Source organism: Pteropus vampyrus, unplaced genomic scaffold, assembly GCF_000151845.1.
Source record: "Pteropus vampyrus isolate Shadow unplaced genomic scaffold, Pvam_2.0 Scaffold107, whole genome shotgun sequence".
NCBI classification, from domain to species: domain Eukaryota; kingdom Metazoa; phylum Chordata; class Mammalia; order Chiroptera; family Pteropodidae; genus Pteropus; species Pteropus vampyrus.
The window spans coordinates 5,764,829-5,786,398 of NW_011888888.1; the positions used below are offsets into that span (position 1 = coordinate 5,764,829).

General features: G+C 31.7%; 1 protein-coding gene and 1 pseudogene across 1 annotated transcript in view; one reads left to right on the top strand and one right to left on the bottom strand.

Annotated features, from left to right (window-relative positions):
* Positions 1-21,570, bottom strand: part of LOC105295536 (voltage-dependent calcium channel subunit alpha-2/delta-1) — a 205,835-nt gene that overhangs the window by 78,408 nt on the left and 105,857 nt on the right. Inside the window, exons 9-12 of the mRNA XM_023533631.1 lie at positions 17,445-17,549; positions 4,606-4,684; positions 3,663-3,712; positions 2,357-2,446 (exon numbers count right to left, since the gene is read on the bottom strand). Coding sequence (XP_023389399.1) covers positions 2,357-2,446; positions 3,663-3,712; positions 4,606-4,684; positions 17,445-17,549 — 324 coding nt within the window. The remainder of the gene's footprint in view (positions 1-2,356; positions 2,447-3,662; positions 3,713-4,605; positions 4,685-17,444; positions 17,550-21,570) is intronic.
* Positions 7,280-8,205, top strand: LOC105295522 (annotated as a pseudogene).

The following is a 21,570-nucleotide window of genomic DNA, read 5'->3' on the forward strand; positions in this document are numbered from 1 at the left end:
AGGTATATATGGATGCAATCTTTTTCTTTGGATCACTTTTGCATTTTTATAGAATACCATAATTTACTTCTAAATATGGTAAAATGTGTCCTAATGAGATACTAGACTAACATATTAAACAAATTCATGGATGAACTCATTGGTGCCCAACTTCCATTTTCTCCCTTATTTATTACACATACAAAAAAAAAAAAGTATGCTATTCCTTGGTACTGTACAAGTCTCTAGAGAATTAAAAAAAAAAAAAAAAAAGATAAAACAAGATTTCTGGTCTCCTGGAATTTATTTGAGGTTTATTTTCTAGAGCCCAACTCTTTTTCATCACTCTTTTTATACAAAAAAAAAAACCCAACCCCCAAATAAAATGAACCTTCCACAATAGTCTCAGTCTTATTTCCGTCCTCATTTCCTATTATCTCCAAAAGTGAGAGAGGCACCATTCCTTCAACATATCCAGCACTTTGGTAACTTTCATACAACACCCCTTGTGTGGTTCACTACTCAACACCAATTATAGAAAGTTAAACTGAAGTCATAAATCAGCTAAAATGTCATCATTTTTTTAACCTCACCCTACTCCATCCCCAAATATATGGCTTCTTTCTTCTGAATTTCCAGAGCTCTTTCATTTGTTTATTATATTTATTATATTTTGTCTTAAAATATTTTTACTTTTTCCTTCTTTATATAACTGTTACTTTGACCGGTATATATATTGAATCTACTATGTGCGACATTATAAACAAATAACTAGAGATACAAGATTGGTCACTTTTCATTCTCAGGTCAGTAAAAAGAATATTCTGTATGTTCATTGAATAGCCAATTCATGTGCCTCTTTTTTTTTTTCATTTTTTATAATTATTTTCAGCTTATTGAACAGCATATTGAGAACCAAAATTCCTCAATATTTCTCATTTGTGCTATCAGTAAGAACCTTACTAACAATGCAGACTTGTTGGTTAATGAACTTCTGGTCATAGGAAATACAACAGGGCATACTTATTGACTCCTCCTATCCTACTCTGTCCTGTGATAGACTGGGAAAAGCAAAACATTTTAACCATAGCTTCAGATGACCATGTGACCTTAAATAAATATGTGATGTCAAGAAGAAACACTGAACAGTAATTTTAGCTAGGGCTTGAAGTAAGCAAGCTTCATTTTATCTGTCTTAGCATGCAAGGTTGCTGTTAATAGTGCCTATTTTTCTTCTAACTTCCTGTATATGTTTATTTTACTAGAACCAAATGATAAGTAATTTTAAGTGGATTGCATTTTGCCCTTTGGGTTTATCATTGTGTTCAAAAAGTAGTTTCGGCATATAATTAAACTCCAGCATGTACTTTTCAGGGCTTAGCATTTTGATTCACTTCAATATATTACATTAGTGAAGTCATTAATAAAATCTTATTAAGATTAAGCATATGAATAAATATTAAGTGTAATAATTACTATCTATAACTTTCATATCAGGAAAGTAAAAATTACATTAAAATAAGATTTCTCAACTTTAGCCTTATAAACACTTTGTTGTGTGTATTTGCGGCAGCGGGGAGCTCTCTTGTGCATTATAGGATGTCTAACAGCATCTCTGGCCTCTATCCATTAGATGCCAGTAGCTACCCTCTCCAATCCAGTCACTGCGCTAAAAAAAAAATCTATAGATATTTCCAAATAACCTGTGAGAGGCAAAATTACTAGCAGTTCAGAACCACTGTTTGAAAATATGTTAGAATACCTGTACTAAAATTTCAATTGTGCAATGAATGACTTTACATGTTTTTGTTATTTCGCACCAGATTTGATCACCTCAATGGCTTATTTTTACAAACATCTGGGGTTGATCTAAAGCTGGGGATTATACATGAAGAGGTGATTAGATCTGTGATGAATTCAGGATAGGGTAAGATTTTTGCCTAAGTGCATGTGCTTCTGAGTTTTTTTAGGTCTGGCTTGAGTTGTGGAGGTTGTAATGCTTCTGCTAGTTGAAGTCTACTTTAAAAATATTTCAAAATTTCTGTTCAAAATCTGTAGTACTCGGTACTAATTTACATCACTTTCAGCATTTTTTAACATAGATATTCATAAAGTTACTGAAATTCTCATAAACTCAAAATTCTAGGTTTGAAATTCTACATTTTCAATGGTTCAACCAGAAAAGAAAATAGCACTTTACATTTGTGCTTTACTACACACAAATATAAGTTTACATATAAATTATCTAAATTCTAGCAAAAAAGGTGATAAAAGAAATTTTATAAAGGGTTTAATGAAGAAAAAGAAATTTCACCTATAAAGTAGAAGTCTGCTGTGTGCTTTTGCTATGTTTTTGGTTAAACAGCCAATCTCTTACCAGTGCATCCAAGTACACATTTGTCCATTGGACTTGCTTAGCTTTGTCTCCTGCTAAAACCATTGGTCTTCCCAGAACGTCCAAATATTCCTATTTATTAAAAGAAAAGTTAAATAGTTAAAAACTAGGAATGTTGTATAAAAATAAATCATCTCCAAAGAGGAAAATTTGTCTGGAGTTAAAAATGAATATGGAATCAACATTGTTAAGAGAGTAAGTATGTAATAATTTAATTCCTACTTTGGGTACTCCATAAATGACATGTCTACATACTTTGAATCAACATTATTTGACTTATATCATTTATATAATATATCTACCTCAGTTTTTTTCTAGTAACAATCAAAACATTCTCTTTCTGAGGTATAGCCAATGATAAGTGAAATATGTTCCTTGTGAATTGTTTTATGTTAATCTAAACTATTTAAGGCTTGTGATTTACTGGATGGACTTGCACAAATCTGAAATAATAAAGCAGCCACATATTTGCTTTCATATCAAAGATTGGCTGAAATTCAAAACTACATTTAAACATATCAAAAAATAAATGAAATACTGTGCCAAATCTAGACATCAGACTCAAATGCAGCTGCTGTTTCATTTCAACATTCAACGTATTCAGTATTCTTTTCCACAAATGCCATATTATTTATGCTAAATTTTGACTTAGTCTATTTTATAAGCCCTGGGTTATGTTTAAAACTGAGTAATAATTTTAAATAGTAATTTATGAATATTTAAAAATAATATATATATAAAAATTAATGTAATTGCTGCAATGTACAAAGTTATTGAACAGGCATGTTTTCAAATGAATGGTTGTAGAAAAATCATCTCCTTGTTGTAAGTATATATTAAACAGGTAAATATATCTACAGGGTTTATCTGGGAGGTATCTAAGTTCTGAGGAGGACCCAATATAATTTGTCCAGAATAATTATTTTTTAATTATCTATGTGGTACCTACAACTTCAAGAAACTCATTTAAATTATTTTCAGTAGAACCAAGTTCAAATTACATGAGATGATAATATTAGTAAATTTTATTTTATTTATTTTGTATGACGTTTTTAACATCTGAAAATATTCACATATTTTTTACTTGAGATTTGGATGTTTGAAAGCACTTGAAACCTTAATGAAATAAAAACTAATACATTGCCATAATGTTCATCATTTTGTTACAAATGTAATGTGATGGGATTTTCCATTTTTACCTGTTTTCTGCATATTGAGCGTATTTAAAGCAAAAAGAAATATGTTATACTTTGAAAAAATAATCTAAACAAATTTTAAATAATCATACCTGAGTATTGATTCTTATTGCTCCAATAGAAGGAATTTCATAATAATAACCTGAAATATACATATTTATATATGTAAATATATAATATTTATATATAATAACAGGCCACAATTACTTATGGCTTTGTAAGAGAAAAAAGCATTTTTTCACTTTAATTGAGCAAATACTAAAATATTAATACTGCTGATATATTTGAAAAATGTTTGATTAATGTATATTCACAACAAATGTAAAGACTTTACTAGAAATTTTGCTACATTATCTTAGTATAAAATAAATGTTATTATTCTACAAAGCAGTAGGGAACCTGGCATCATTAAAAATATATATATTTTTCCATTGGCGATTATTATTAAAGATTCATGATCAAGGGTATCTGATAATTATTACATTTATATAAAATATTTGCCTAAATATAACTTTTAGAACATATTTAGTTTTTTTTTATTGTATGTAATCACTGTTTATTTTTCAAATAACATCTTTTATTTTCTGAGTACAAGGAAATATAGGTTAACTACACAAAATGTGAATTATGTAGGAATATGAGTACATTAAAAAAAAGCAATAATTTAACCAGAAAAAAAAAGTACATGTGTCATAGTTTCTTATATCTAAGTTTTACATAATTCAGATATACTTTCATTCTTAGTTTTTCATGTATGGTTATATTTGATGAGCATCATTAAGTATCATTCAATAAAACATATCCCTTTATGATGGTACAATAATATAACCAGAGTCTGAATGTAACACTAATGCCAAAGTTTGTTGTATTGTCTGTGTTTTCTCTATTGAAAACATGTTCAGTATCTTATTCTTGCCTCGATTCCTATAAAAATCAGCTACAACTTTAGATTACTTTAAATAATAATATGTAGAACTACAACTACCAGGTTACTTTTCTTCTAATAAAATGTGGTTAAGAAAAGAGATCTGTTACCTTTATTCTCACAGGCCATCCACTGAATAGGTCCTCTGTCATAATTATGTTGACCAACTGAAAATGTGAATACACGTACCTGGTGAATTGAAAAATAGGTATCTGTTAGGCTGCATACAAATTAATTGAATTGTACAACAAAATAACTAAAGTAAAAAATAAATAAAGACATGTTTTTCAGTTGATTAATGTGACAAGAAAAATCGAGGCCAGTAAAGCATTCAGAAGGGCACCAGAGAGAAATGACATCTCCTCCTATAAACATACATAGACTTCAGTTATTTTTAAATCAGTACTTAGGTATCCTGCACCATATCATGAACATGTGGCATGATCATGACTAAGGTTTCATTAATAGAAATGGCATCTTTCAGGTCCAACCTAATTTCACCTGTTTCACCTGGTTAAAACATTATCCATATACCTAGTCACTGAAAAGAGAGTAAATTTCCCTAATTCATAGGTATACAGAAAGAAAGTCATTATATTATTAGCTGCTTATTTAAGGCAACTAAATTTAGTGATGGTTTCGCTATTTTTGCACTATGGAAATATTTTGGATGCACACATATGATTATGTTAATTATATGTTATTTTTTATAAAAGATGACTGGCATATATAAATATTTTAAGCTCAGAATTTTAAGAGATCCAAAATATGACTTTCTAACATGCTATATAACATGCATATTTTTAAATTGAGATGATTTTTAAATTATGGTAATTTAAATTTAAATAGTTATTGGAAGCCATTGAATTTAAAGACTATAAAAGTATAAAGCATAAATTCAATGATGTTAACAAGTATTTAATAAAATGCCTATTTAACAAGTATTGATTTTTATCCATTAAGTAATCTAAAAAAACCAATATCTTAAGTTCAACATTTTAGCTTTTTCTAAAGGTAAACATGTAGAAAATCACTTTTCCATGATTTTGTATTCTGGTTTGAACTATGTTAAGAGCTTTTCCCTAATTCATGTCGATTGTTTGAATTGATATTTTCTAATTGTTTTGTCTGTTTCATCTTTTCCACATGACCACAGAGCACAAATCTCAAAAGAGATTTCACATCTGTTCTCTGTTCTTTCACTTGTCTTGGCCACACAGAAACCACATCATAACAATCCCTGCTCTGAAATGTACATTGGGGATGTTGCTGTTTCACTTGTAAAGTTTTATGTGAGCCACCCTTAAGCAGTCTAGGTTTGACTTAGCTAGTTATGTAAGGAGCCATTTGGTGGACACAGCTGAGTTTCAATCACCTCAAGCTGTAGAGACCATTACTGGTTCTAAGTTAATGATAGAAGTTAGTGACACCAATCCTGCCCCCCTTTCTCTTTCTCAAAATGCAACTATTTCATTTTCTTCAGTTCTTCAATTGGGTCATTTTTTAGGCTGTCTATATACTTCAGTGGAGTATTACTACTTATACAGTTGAACTTACTTCTCATGGAAATATTTTATAAACAGGGTGGCCACCCTACTGATAATTCAATTTAGCTGCCAAACCCTAAACATTTATCACTTGAACTCAGGACAGGGAAAAAATACAGATGCTCCAGAAAGCACATGGGGATCTTTTTCACAATTAACATTTGAAAGCATGTCTCCAATTTTCAACTTAAAGCATTGCTTTGTCCAGTTGTTCCTGTTACACAATAGTGTTCTAGTAAAATATTTTCCATAAAATACTTTTCAGAAAAAAGAAATAAATGAATAAGAATCTGTGTCACTGGAAGGCAAGCATTTCTAATAACAGAAGCTACACTTAGACAAATACCATGTCATTATTTTGATTGAGGTTATTCATTCAATAGTCCAAATACACACTTAAATCAGCCAAAAAATATACTAGTGTGGGGAAAAAAAAGAATAGTGCTTTGCTTTATTACGAAAGTTTTACCTAACCCCACCGCCCAGTCTGCCTACCTGGAGAAGTCCAAAGTAAAGAATTCAGGGTTAGAGCTGGGTGTGATGGTATACATTCTGTCACAATTAATTATAATTTCATAAATTTAAAATGTACTCATTTTTTTCTTTTTTTCTTTTTCACATAGGTCCTTGGCCACTTGAATATGTTACATTAAGTGATTAAATAATTCTCATATAACAAATGTATAATTTGTACTATTTTTCTGAAATTTTATTTCCATTACTGTCAACATTTTTTAAAGGCCTTTTTTTCTGAAATTTTCTGAACTCCCAATGGTTACTAAAATCTTAAGAATTATAAGTGTAACCTTCTTTTTGTAAGTTCTGCAACTGCCTTGCCATTACAATATTTACAAAATCTTTCTAATACACCTAAGATGCTTATTTTTCTCTTGGTGGACACACATACCCACCAAACAGATGCACATATATATCTAATCATTTTAGATTACCTTAGAATTTTCTGAAATGCTTTTATAAATATATATTTGTATTTGAGAGTTTTATAAATATATAGAGAGAGTTTAATAAAAATTACTCAAAAATCAATATAAAAATTATTTCTCTCTCCAATATAAAAATTAGCTCTCTACTCCTCCCATTTGATAGAGAGCCACATCTTCTTGTGCAGTGCCAGCAGTGACTCTGAGATGTGATGGTGAAGGTCAGAGTGAACAGATTTGGCCGTACTGGCGCCTGGTCACTAGACTGCTTTTAACTCTGTCAAAGTGGATATTATCACCGTCAATGAACCCTTCATTGACCTCAACTAGATGGTCTACATGTTCCAGTATGATTCCACCTACAGCAAGTTCAAAGGCACAGTCAAGGCTGAGAATAGGAAGCTTGTCATCAGTGGAAAGCCCATCTTCAAGCCCATTGCCATCTTCGAGGAGCGAGATCCCACCAACATCAAATGGGGTGACGCTGGTGCTGAATATGTTGTGGAATCCACTGGTGTCTTCACTATCTTGGAGAAGGCTGGGGCTCACTTGAAGAGTGGAGCCAAGAGGGTCATCATTTCTGTTCCTTCTGTGGATGCCCCCATGTTTGTGATGAGTGTGAACCATAAAAAGTATGACAACTTCCTCAAGGTTGTCAGTAATGCCTCCTGCACCACCAATTGCTTCACCTCCTGGCCAAGGTCATCTGTGACAACTTTGGAATCGTGGAAGGACCCGTGACCACAATCCATGCCATCACTGCCACCCAGAGGACCATGGATAGCTCTTTGGGAAGCTGTGGCATGATGGCCATGGGGTTGCTCAAAACATCAACCCTGTTTCTATCAGTGCTGCTAAGGCTGTGGGCAAGGTCACCCCTGAGCCAAATGCTAAGCTCATTGGTATGGCTTTCCAGGGCCCTACCCCAATGTTTCAGTTGTGGATCTGATCTGCCGCTTGGAGAAAGCTGCCAAGTACGATGACATCAAGAAAGCGGGGAAGCAGGTATCAGGGGGCCCCTCAAGTCATCCTGGGCTATACTGAGGACCAGGCTTTGTTTCTTGCAGCTTTAACAATGATATGTACTCTTCCACCTTCAAAGCTGGTGGCTGGCATTGCCCTCAATGACCACTTCCTCAAGCTCTTGTCTTTGTATCACAATGAATTTGGCTACAGCAATAGGGTGGTGGACCTTATGGTCCATAGGGCCTCCAAGGAGTAAGAGCCTTGGACCACCAGCCCTAGTGAGAAGAAGAGAAGCCCTCAGCTACCGGAGAGTCCTTGCCTCAAATTGATCCTCTGATACACTGATAATCTCCTGACCTCCAATTTCCACCTCAAACTCCCCAGAGTAGTGGAGGGGCTCAGGGAGTTTTAGCTTGTCATACACCGTCAATAAAGTTCACTGTACCCAGCAGCACCCCCCAAATGAAAATTATTTCAATCCCAGGCGCCATACCCATGTTTAATCTGGTTTTGTTTTACACATTTTACATAATTATGTAATAAATGTTTAACTTAATTGATTTCATAAACATGTTCAATACACATTTTATGGTGTACATACATAATAAATTAGTAAAATTTAAAAGATTATTTTTTTCACATTAACTTTCCATTTGGACTTGTAGACAGTATTCCTCCTATTCCATACTATATTACTGCCACCCTGTGGAACAGTTAATGAACTAACTCTAAAACTCCAGATGCTAAAATCTACAGAGATGATTGTTATCCTTCCATTCTTCTAATGTTTTTCACTTTGTAAATTTACCATTCTTGTTTAGCAATAATTTTGACTAAAGGAAAAATAAAGCAGTCTTTGAAATATACACAATTTAAAAATCAAGGAAAATTATATTCTCGTAGATGTGTATTTTGAGAGTTCTTTTCTTATTAGTGTCTTTGGATGGTCTTACATAAAGACAATTAAAATGACATACAAAATATAAGCTATATATTTCATCTAAAGTCTCAGTTAAACAAATTACTTAAAACCAGTTCTACATCAAGACAAAGTCAACTTTTGTAGAGAAAAAGTTCCTTTACTTTTGCTTCATAATACATTTATAATCACAACACTAGATTCATGTAACTAATCCACACTGGGAACTTTCTGTTCTAAGTGAAACGATCCTAGAAAATTTGCTTAGTGTTCTTCAACTAATTTGTATTTTAGATAGGTTCATTTCAAAATATTTACTTCTGTGAGGTTCACATATGAGACATTATAGTCATAGATGGCTTTGAAAAATATTTTTCAAAATTCTGGAACTCAGGTCTTTATCAGAAATAACATGGAAAGTACTGCTAAATAAACATTGGATTAGGTTAAAATAGTTCCAAGATCGTACTATTTTATCTATTGCATCTATTGTAGTACCTTAGACATAAATAGAAATAAATATTTCTTAAATAAAAAAAAGCCAAATGAGTGATCTCAACTTCTTACCAGAGAGGTCTAAGACACATGTCATGTCAACTGACATATAAATCATTTCATTAGAATAGAGCAGAGTCAAAATTGGGCTGGTAGTTGTCTTGCATTTTGTAATCTGGGCAGTTTCATTACATCATGGTAAATTCTTAATCTTTTTTTTTTATGTTATTCATACTTAATTAATGGAGTTAAATAGACCTTTGCAGGCAAAATAAAGTATCCTTAACACATACCATATACGTAATACATTATTCCTAGAGAATGAAAACAGTTCTCATAATTCTTGACTCATGTTTAGTTTTATAAGCATATTCATAGAAGCAATAGAAATTTGACAGCATATTTAACAAAATTAAACTTAAAAAAATTAAAAATCAGTCCTCAAACTGACACAATTTGGCCTTCAGTTGCTTCAAAAACCAATTTTTCTCTAAACAAAATATAATTTTAATAAAATAAAGTTGAAATATCAAGGCTGGCTTACTTGATCAGAGAAAACTTAATTAACAACAAATTCAGTTATTTAAAATATATTACTGATTTGTTTCTTACATTATACCAATGATTTATAACTTTATCCTACACTTCTGGACTTCTGCTAATCTGTTTTTTATTTTGTTTTGTTTGTTGAAGACTAAAATACTTGTCGTCAATTAAGATTTTTCCAAAGCCACAGGGTCAACCTATTTTAGAAAGCCATAGGAATTTCTCGTTTCCCAGCAGAACAGTTACTGGAAACTGTCACCTCAACAATTATCAGTTACCCAGAGTTCAAGTTTAATTTACAATAGGCAAATCTCCAAGGAAAAATGGAAATGAGACTAGGAAGAAAGCAAGCCAATAAAACTAAAATAAAAACTTCAGCTATCGAAACACGTTAGAAAAATGATGTCAGAAATGGGTTTTATTAATTTACTATTTGTACTAAACGTTTTGGCATTAAGCCTATAAAAATACTAGATTGGACTAAATATTTTAGGAGAAAATTCTACAGTGGTTTCCATAACTCACAAATATATCAGAATCCAGAGCATTTGAATAACCTATATCTCTAGTTTTATAGCATTATAAAATAAATAAAAGTGTCTGAATTCACCTTTCACACTTAATTTATTTTATAAGGTCTAATGATCTGTAAGGTAGTTTGCAGCCTGCAAAGTTTTGATGGTTTAGATTAATCCATCTTAGTCCGTTAAGGCTGTGAGGAACATGTCCCCTAGTGGTAAAATCCTGTTGTCTTATTAGAAGGAAGGCTCCTGGGTGGGCAAATGATTGGCATAGCCACAGGGCTCCCCAAAAGAGAAAGACAGATGACTAGTCAGTCGCATTCCACATAAGGTTATGAAATTTGGACCGTAGACCATTTAAATTCTCGACTCTGTCACTTAGTAGCTGTAAGACTTTCAACAAGTTACTTAACTTCTCAGTTAAGGGGATGAGGCTGATGGTAATAAAAATACTTTTATCATATGATTAATCAAGTTCAAAATGAAATGATCATGTAAATCATTTACATTATATGAAAAATTATTACCTCTATAAATATGGTAGTGAATGAAGATGGTGATGATTATTACAACAATGAAAATAATGACCACACTGTCTTCTATAGTCAAGCTATTCAATGAGGTAGCATTTTCCAATAGTGGGACATTAGCCTTTCATGCCTCAAGAAGAACTTAAAATAACTCAACATAATACCTTTCTAGAGGAACAAATTTGGCTCACTCTATTACACTTAGCAATAAGCTCTAAAGAAAAGAGGCTAATATTGTCTAAATGTGATTGTGTCCATATGAGATACGTCTACGTGGTATTTCCAAGGGTCCGATAGAAGCAAGAATTTAATGTATATCTGTTAGATTTAAGTAAACAATACAAAACAACTCTAAACAGGAAAACAAAATGCAATGGTCATCTAGGTTGTACATACATGATCTTAAAAAACCAAGCTGATATTTCTTTCACATGTCTTATATGTTGGTGCATAATGTAAATATATGCCTTGGGTTTATGTTGGTATTTTTAATTTATTAACAACAATTATAATGAATTCCCCTCACATTATCAGGTTATAATGAAGTAATTTCGAGTTCCTCTTCCCTCTGCCTACATTTATAATACTTAATAAAGGAGGAATAAGCTATGAGTACATGACATTTCCAAGAAATTTGTAGCTCTGAAAAGACTACTGTCAGTTGAGATATCATAAAATAATGCGATAGAGTGATTTATTTAATATATTATTCTTGAGTAACGCCAAATATTTCACTGACACTAATAATGAGAATACTCATGACAAACTATGTGCTAGATGGAAAGGTGTCATCAATGCAATCAATTTTTATATAAACTTAAGCCCTCCCTACTTATAAAATTATCTGTAAGAGTGGAACATCAATTTTACTCAACATTCCAAATATAAAAAAAAATTGAAAAAATGATTTTCTATTAAAAGAACAAAGCTATTGAGTTTTTCCTGACATTTGTGAATTTCTTATAATTTACCTTAAGTACATATTTATTGCATATTTACTGATATGTATCAGTTGAACATATCAGTAAATATTTAGCAACTATTGTGCATCAAGCTCTGTGCTAGCCTCTGAGGGTTCAATGGTCGGTTTACAAACACAGCCCCTACCTTCATGGAGCTTATAAGAGAGAGGAGTCTGAAATAAAAAGTAAACAAATACATAAGTAAAATAATAAAAAAAGGGTAATCTGGAAGAAAGAAAACGAAGAAACAGAATGCTAACATAGAGAATGGTAAAGCAGCTTTCTGGGGAAAGACGAAATCTCTAGAAAGATTGAGTGAGGAAGACACTCCTGCAGAGATATATTGTATGCAGAATTCTTAACCTAAGAAAGCAGCCACAAGAAAAGCAGAACACAGTGCTTTTTCTGGTATGTCTTAACACAAACAATGGGCAATCTCAATTGTAGGTGGTACAATTCTACCTAGAAGTTAATTCAAGTGCATCTTCTGCACTCTAAAGTTTATATTATATACTTTGTGCTTGATTAATTCTTAAACTTATTTTTCATTAGATTTGCTTTAGATATTAAAGACTATAAAATACACAGAAGTATTTTATAGTCAAACCTTAAGAAAATGTAGATTTTCTTAATTCTGGGAATTGTCAATGTTAATTTTATTCAAAGAAAAAAAATATATTAATGTGTTAGAGAGGAGGACACACACACACACACACACACACACACACACACACACACACACACACAGCCTGCTTTTTAAATTAATACTCTCTCTATTGGCAGGACCATTATACTTTGTAATTATTGTTTTCAGCTATATAGTAACTCCAGCATAAATAATATATTTGATTTTTATGAACAAAGGTATAATTCCTACTTAAAGCTGAAAATCTTTTAGAAACTGTTGAAAGTACCAAAATATCCAAAATAAAACTTTTTAGAAGCACTGCATGTGTTAAATAGTATTAAATAATTTTACAAGTCTGAATGCCCTTCATTATCATGTTCAAACATTTCTTACGAAGATTTCATCTTTGTCTTATGAAGAAGACAGAGACATTAGTTAAGGTAATTATTTTCCATAAGTAATTTTTCCTACCATCTGTTGAAAACTTGACAATTTTCACTTACTATATAAAACACATAGGCAGATTCAGCCATTTGTGACTTGCTCTAGATTTTTTAAGGCTATAGTCTCTCAACTCAGGATTTGACAGAAAACTAGGAAAGACTTTTCCAATTGTTTTTTAAAGAATTTAAATAATGCATATATTTTCAGACAATTATAACTTTAGCTATGAATTCTTTATTTTGAAAATTATTCCACATCTATCATATGCTTTTTTTCATTTGTTCCTATTCAATTTACTAGTTATCTTGAAATGTTCATTTTATTAATTTTGATTTAATTTTTCATTTTTTGATTAATTTTGAGAACTAAGAATCAGAGAACTATTTTCTAGTTGGCTAGAATCTTAGGTATGTATTGCTAACCAATCCCTTTGCTATTCTACAGAAAAGCAGCTATCTTTAATTTTGGTAGGCCTGGGAATTATCTTTCAACATTGTGTCTGGTTTTACTTTTCTTTATTCATTTGTTTGGACTCTGTGATAGAGTTCATTTTACTTTTGGCACCATTTTTAAGGACGTCTCATACACATGGGTGAGCCCTAAGGAATGGCATTACTACAGGTAAAGATTAGAAAGTAAATGCATTTTAATTTGAAACAGCTGTGCGAGGAGATTAAAATGGATTTAGTTTTAAAACTGTACCTATCTATAATCAAGTCTATTCATTCCCAAGAGCAATACATTTCACAAAAGAACCCAAACATTCTGTTCTAATTCTCAAACCTTTTGGCCTCATTAAATTGTGCTGTTTATCTGCAGCTTCATTCATCAGCTCTCTGGACATACCTCATCACACCTACCTGGGTGCTCTGAATGATTTCTAACGTCATCTGGATGAAAAATGAGTGTAAATGAAGCAATAAACAGCCACATTAATGCCAAGCAAGAGGCTTGGGGGAACAGTAGGATTCAGAGAGTAGTTTGCAGATTTTTTTTGAACATCAAACTTTTTTTATAACTTTGTAATATTGATGTTTTTAAGCTACAAATAAACTTCTAAAGAGTGTATTTTAAAATAAAGTTATAATCAAATATATAATTTTTAAGAGTACTGAAAATTTGTATCTATCTAATGAATTTCATTTTTACTTATTGATTATTTGAAAGATAATGTGGCTATTGAAATTATGAGTTGATAAATTTATTATGTAACAAATATTAATTCTGCAGGTATGAAATTGGTCATACATATCCTCAGATGACAAAGATAGACAATTATCTTCCACATCAGTGTCTGTGGGCTGCAAATGCCTCAGACAGGGTGGGTGGAAGGTTGGGAAGTTTGAGTGAGAAGGGAAAGTTAGAATGGATTCCTCAGTTTGTCCACAATTATTTGTAGCTGTATCTGAAGATGCTTTAAAAAAATATCTCTCTACATATATACACAATTTTAGTATGTACATATATACACATTATTGCACACATGTGTCCTTGACATAAACAATTAACTATGTAAATGTTGTCTGGACAAAATACAAATACACTCAAAGGTGTAACTGAATTAAAAGTGGTTGTCTGCTTTCATCTAGCTTCATTGTTAGTGGATACAGAACATGCAAAAACCAAGAGATGAATATTTGTTTGTTTAACAAAGTTTTCTCATGTTGGAAAATGTGGGAAGCTATCAAACTTGAAAGTAGAGTACATTTTAAATGTGGAGCAACAATGTTTCTAGAAATATAATTCTCACTTGTCCACTTCAGAAATCTGTGATCTGTATCTCTCTCAATCCCTCCTCTTTCAAAGATCTCCATCTTTTCTCTGTTTCATATCAATAAGTTTTCCTATCAGTGTACCCTTTCACTAACCTATAAATGTGATAATTAATTAGCTCTTTCATCTTAAAAAAATTTATATGTACACACACATACGTGTGTGTGCAGATGTCTTGACTCCGAGTCAACTGCCATATTTTTTTTCACAATATTTCTTAGAGAAGCTTCAAAGATTTTAGAAAAAATAGTTTATGTTCTGATTTCGACTTCCTCATCCTTCATTTACTTCTCAACCATTTGTTGGCTTTTACTCATACTACTTTATGTAAGAGAGCTCATGCCAGAGTTACACACAGGGTCCCTTGTTCCTAGAGATACAATGGACAGAGGGGATGCCCATTTTAAATAGATATAAATCTGTGTGGCTATATCTGTATATGTAGGAATATAAGTATGTTTTTGTGTATCACAGAACTTTCCTGTAGCCACTGGAATTAGAATCACAGAAATAAAGTACTTAATTCCAAGAATATGTTAATTTTTATGATAAAAATAACATTTATTTTAAAATCATAAAAACTAAGTGCTAACTGCTTATTTTTTAAAATTGCTTTGGCATTAACAAAGGGTATGTGCCCTTAAAGCACAGCAGCAAATATATCAATTAAAAAACCAGCAGTATTGTTGAATATGACTAGATTCATCCATTTTACAAAAGTAAATGTAATATGAATCATTTAATATGTGGTTTAGCATGTCACTAAATGCCTTTGTTTAAAAAGTTTAGTTCCTATAAAATGTGAAGGGGAGGAGAAGCAGTGTTTCGAGATAATAATATTTAGATTGGACATTTTAGGATGTATACATAGAAAAATGACTTTAAACTAGTGAATTCTTCATTTATTCAATTAACTGAACAATTTGTGAAAATAGAGAGTAGAATATAACTGTTTTCCTTAGGACATAAAACAGACACAGACCCAGTCTTATAGGACCTTGTAATCCAAACAGGGTCAGAGGAGAGATCCCATGGGTAGAGAACAATGTGGGGGACACAAAGGACTCCATACAGTGTGCTGTGGAATCAGGGCACAAGTATCTAAACGAGCCTGAAGGGGAAGTGAGTATCACGGATATCCTCTAGGGGTGATATTGCCCTGACTTTGGAACAATGAGTAGAAGTTACTAAATAAGTAATGTACATTATATCTTAGGTTAATGCATCTGCATCTTCCCACTACTTTTAATTATGATAATTTTGAAAAGTATTCATAAAATCAAGTTGTCATTGGAAAGTATTCACAATCAACAGTTCAGTCTACTTACCAACTTTTTTTCCAAAAGAAATGACTTTTCACCATTAAAATAATCAGGTGTTTAGAAAAAGCATGTTAACCCCTGCATTAAACTTATGTCACATGACATACTTATAGCTTATGTAGTATTCAGAAAGTTGAGTATTAAAAAGATTTGTGATTAATTTGAAGTTTGTGTGTATATATGTTTTCAATTCTTTGATCATATTCAGATCACACACAGGCTAAAAAGCACCTCAGAATATTTCAAAGTGTTCCAAAAATTTTCATCAATACTGTATTCTATTATTTACAATGTCTTTCCTGAAAAACTGTCTAAATATATTAATTAATATATTTCTCTCTCTGTTTAATTCCTCCAATGTATATAAAACAATCCAGTAGAGCTAATGATGAGCTACAACTCTCTAAATGGTCAAATTCCAATCAAAAGCAAAGCAAATTGACATTTTACTCTGCAGAGTCTTCTGGATAAATGTATAAACTCTGTTGGAATTTTTGAAACATAAGAAACAGCTTACAATTTATCATTACTTTTGTGTGTGTGTGTGTGTGTGTGTGTGTGTATCCTCAGCATTATAAGAAACCAAGTTGAGAATCTTTGTTCTCTTACCAGTTGTGGAATCAGAAAATTGAAATGAGCTGACAGTAGGACTGCCAGAAAAAATTGTTACAGTCGGTATTCTCTACAGTGACAGCAGGTTCCGTTACATGGGTGAACCTTCAGAATTGGTTCCTCTACAATACTTTCCTTTGAAGTCAAACAACCATGAAACAAATATATTCCAACCTTAAGATACTCATCTTCACATTCTTTGCTTATTGAACTAATATACCTATAAAAAAGATTTGTCTAAAATATTTTTTTTAAAGAAACTGGTTTTCAAATGATGTTATAGGTTTTGCTGTTATAAATTGCATTATATGTAAATCTCCAAAATAACGTCTGTGCTGATAATCTTTTGTCTATAGGAAATTTTAGTACTACTATATTAATAATTAAATAATATCATAAATTTATCCCAGAAAAGCTTAAATTGTACCTATTTTTCTACTCTCTTCTGGTTTCTCTTTTCCTATAACATTTTCTTATATAGAATTTATTCAGAAGAATCAAATAGAATTCTACAGGTCAAAATTATTTTATTAGTAAATTAGTCATAAGTTACTAATGAATCTGATAAATATATATTTAATGATTCTGTAATTCAGACCTTGGTTTATAATCCAGGATCTGTATGACTTTATAATTGGCACCACCAGTGTTTTTAATCTGTCTCACTGTCCCTCCCTAACTATCTCTTTTTAAATACCACCTAAACAAATATTAAAAATAAAATACTGTAAGATTGCGCTCACTTTTTTGTCCTTGTTGTATTTGGCAAAGATCTCCTGGGCTCTCTCTTCTCCTCCATCCGTAAACAACATGATAATCTTATTGCAGTTGGCTCTGGAAACATTATACTGTAAAAAGAAAATGTATATCATTCACAATAAAAGGTAGAACATGTAAAGCATATGAAAGAGCATGGACAAGTTGCAAGTAATGAATAAAATATCTGCCCGATTAGTGTATTCTAAAACCAGTTCCTGGATCAGGCCAGGCCCACCCCTACACAGGGCCTCTCCTTCACCCCCACCTTTCCCCAGACCTCCACAGATCTTATTCCTTCAGGTCTCTAATCAAATGTTACCTTATCAGTGAGGACATACCTGAAAAGTACGTTTTAAATTACAATCTTCCTCTCAGGCTGCATTTTTCTTTATAGGATTTTACACTCCTTTATATATAAAGTACATATGTTGTTTGCTTACTGTTGGCTTCCCACATTGAAGGTAAGTACCATGAGGGTATGAAGTTTTGTCTTTTTTGTTCAGTGTTTCCTTGGCTGGGAAAGTGCCTAGCACATAATAACCTCTCAGTGGTTGATTAACAAATAGATTTTAAAGGAATTAATGGTTATTATGTCAATTTTATGCTCCTACAATTTATAAATTATATTGATAAAAATGTACATACTCTTTCACTTATATTTTCAATCTATTTACAAACATTTCACTTATACCAAAATAAATTATATTGATAAAAATGTACATACCCTTTCACTTATATTTTCAATCTATTTACAAACATTGTCCCTCTCTTCCCTCCTTATTCCTACTTGATTCACTTTAAATTGTAAACTCTTAGCTGATCCCTAACACCCAATTCTCTTTCACATCTTTATAAATGTCCATACCTGTTCCCAGAATATCCTTCTATCCTCTCTCAACCCGCCACACATATTCTAATTCTGAAAGACTAAATTCCAATAGTAAAATCCTTTCCTAACCTTTCTATAAGATCCCTGAAGAGTCAAACATAGGAGAACAATGGATTAGCACCAAAGGACCACTAAAACAAACAATTAATTTAGAAAGCTGGACTTCTTTGAGATCTGAAATTATAATCCCAGCCTTTCTACTATTGTCAAATATGTTTGTGAAAGTGTTGAGAATAAAAGATACCACAATTTATGAATGTTCGGCTTCTTTCAAAATGTCAAACTTCCAGTCCAGTGCTGTAAACCTAATTTGTAATTTTAATTTTCCAATAGCCACACTGGAGAAAGAAAACATACTTCAAATTAATTCTAATATTTTATTTAACCTAGTCATCTAAAGTATTATCAATTCAATACGAATTGATATAAAATTCATTGAGATAAGATATATTATTTTCTTTTATAATAAGTCTTCAAATCTCAATGTGTATTTTCTGCTTAAAACATTTCGATTCAGACCAGGTACATTTCAAATGCTTAACAGCACATGTGATTGTGGTTAACCTTTTGGACAGCACAGTTTTGGCTTTTAAATTACTATAGTTTTTTTTTTTTTTTTAATCATTAATTCTCCTGTTTGTTTAAGCTTATTAAGGTCCACACTCTATCTTATTTTTCAAATAAGATAAACCTCATTTCTTGTTATAAAAGTTAATTAAGACAACATTTTCCTCTGTTGATAACAAGATTCTGTTATATATACTGTCACCACATTGACTAGGTCACTAGAACATTGGCAGTTAAAGCTTTTATCCAAACATTGTGAAAACATAAGTATCAACTAATATAATTTATCCCATTTAAGCATGGTTCTTATCTTTGAAGATAATCATCTGAAAATATGATTATACAAAAGTTACATGTTTTATCATCAAGATACTTTTGTGAAAGGTGTTGAAATCCCTTAACTAAAACTAATTTTTCTGATAATTTGTCTTTTTTATCTGCATATTTAAAAATGGGCAAAATAATATATACCTAAAGGACTGTTTCTTAAAAGTCATAAAATAAGTAAAGTTTTTACAACAGGACTTGGTTTCATTTTTATTTTTTTTTTACCTTTCTTTCTGACCATTTCTTTACAACCATTCAAACGGGATTAACTCTCACATCTACCTTCCATTGCCTAAATCCCCCTCTAGAAATTTAGATTAATATATCTAACTCTATAGAACACATCTCCTCAAAGAAACCATTAACTCCTCAAGTCAACATTTCCTCCCCTACCCACTTGGTTTCATTTTTGAAAGTGACGGAGGTGTTACTATTCTTGAATGCAAATATCAGTATAAATTAGCACACTGGGTCTTGCTGATCATTTGTATATTTTTTAAAATAATCTTTTCAAGGGGAAATAGATACTAGGACACACACAAAAAAGGGATACAAAGAAATGTTTTGTTTTCAACATGGGTAGCCTTCTAGGACTTAGAGTTAAGTACATCACAACAACTTTTCAGTGGATTTGAAATTATCTAAAGATCACACAGTCATGACAATTATACCTAACTGGCTTGTAACTAATTAATTAAAGAACTTGACTATTTCAATAAAATTATGATGAGTAGAGTTGGTCACTTACTTTAATATGTTATTTCATAAACTGCTTTGTTGTATCCCTGCGTTGCCAGCACATAGCACAGCATCTAACATATACATACTCAAAAATTTTTTTGAAAAATGCATCTCAATTTATTTGATAATATTTTATGTAATAGTACTGAAGACTAATTCAAATCTTAATTCAAGGTTTATTATGTAATAAATGATATGTCTAATTCTATTTGATACTTGCTTCAGTGATCTTAAAGGTAAACCTTATAAGGATAAGCAAAAAAACATGAAATGGCATGTATGATAATAAGACTAGATGTGTTTAAAAGAGATAACAAAATATGCTTCAACTTTAAAGAAGGCAGTCTATGACACTTGGGAAAGTTATTTTAAAATGAAGAAACGCAATACATAAGGGCATGTGGAAAGCAGAGCAGCTGAGATTTACTCTAGGAATAATTGAGACATTAAAAATCATATACAGTTGTGGTAAAGGCAGTATTAGAGGCCAATAGGAGTAAAATTATATTTTATTAGTAACTAGTAATGAATCTTAAAGTTAATGTGGCTTCTCTAATGAGATTGCCTCTGCGATAGTTCATTAGGCCTGAGACCCCTTATCATTTCACAATTAAACCCTGGAATAGGAGGGAATGAAGTGAAGCAAATGAACAATACTAAGAATAATTAAAATGCCAAGATCTAGAAAACGCGATTACTGACTCAAGAGAAAAATAATTTTTATTTTAAAAAATTATATTTCTTTACTACAGAAAGAATATATCTCAATCTAATGGTCAATTATATTTGAATTTCAAAGTTTTGAGCTTTCATTTTTTTTATTATAAACATGCATCACTTAATAAAACATGCACATTTTACCAAAGATAACTTCTCATGAAAACTGCACTGTTGAACTTCTTTGCTTTTCTGTCTCACTTGCTTATCTTACAGCATCTAATAAATATCACCACCTCGAACTCAACATAACCGAAACTGAGCTCTTTCTACTCTCACATTCCCTCTATCTAGATTCTTGTGCCATCATCCACTTAGTATTCTAGTTCAAAGAATTTATAGTCACCCAAATCCCCTCCCCTTCTCAGAAAATTCTTCCCCAACACAGTAACCAAGTCACTCTTTAACATCTCTTCACTTCTATTCCAATACCAGGATTTCTACAATAGCTTCTTAACTTAGAACGTTAGTTAGACCATGTCATTTTCATACCGTAAACTTTTGTTTGCTTCTAAAGACTTTACTAACTGAGACTTCATGGTTTTTCCATTTCCATCACTGCATCTATATGGCTATGTCCCAGCCATGCCAAACTGCCTGCAATTCTTGCAACGTACCACTTTATCTGGCATACTTCTGTGCATTTGTTCATGCTGTTCTTTTTATCTGGAATGATTTCACCTTTCTCATCTACCTCCCTAGATTCTACTCATTCCTCAAAATCCTGTTTCCAAAGTTATGCCATACTTTCCTGACCTCTTTTGGGTAAGTCGAGTCCCTCCATGCTGCTCCAGTAAACACACTCTGAATGTTCTGTAATGGCCCTAATGCATTGTACTAAGAGTAATGATTTAGTGCCTTATGCTCAA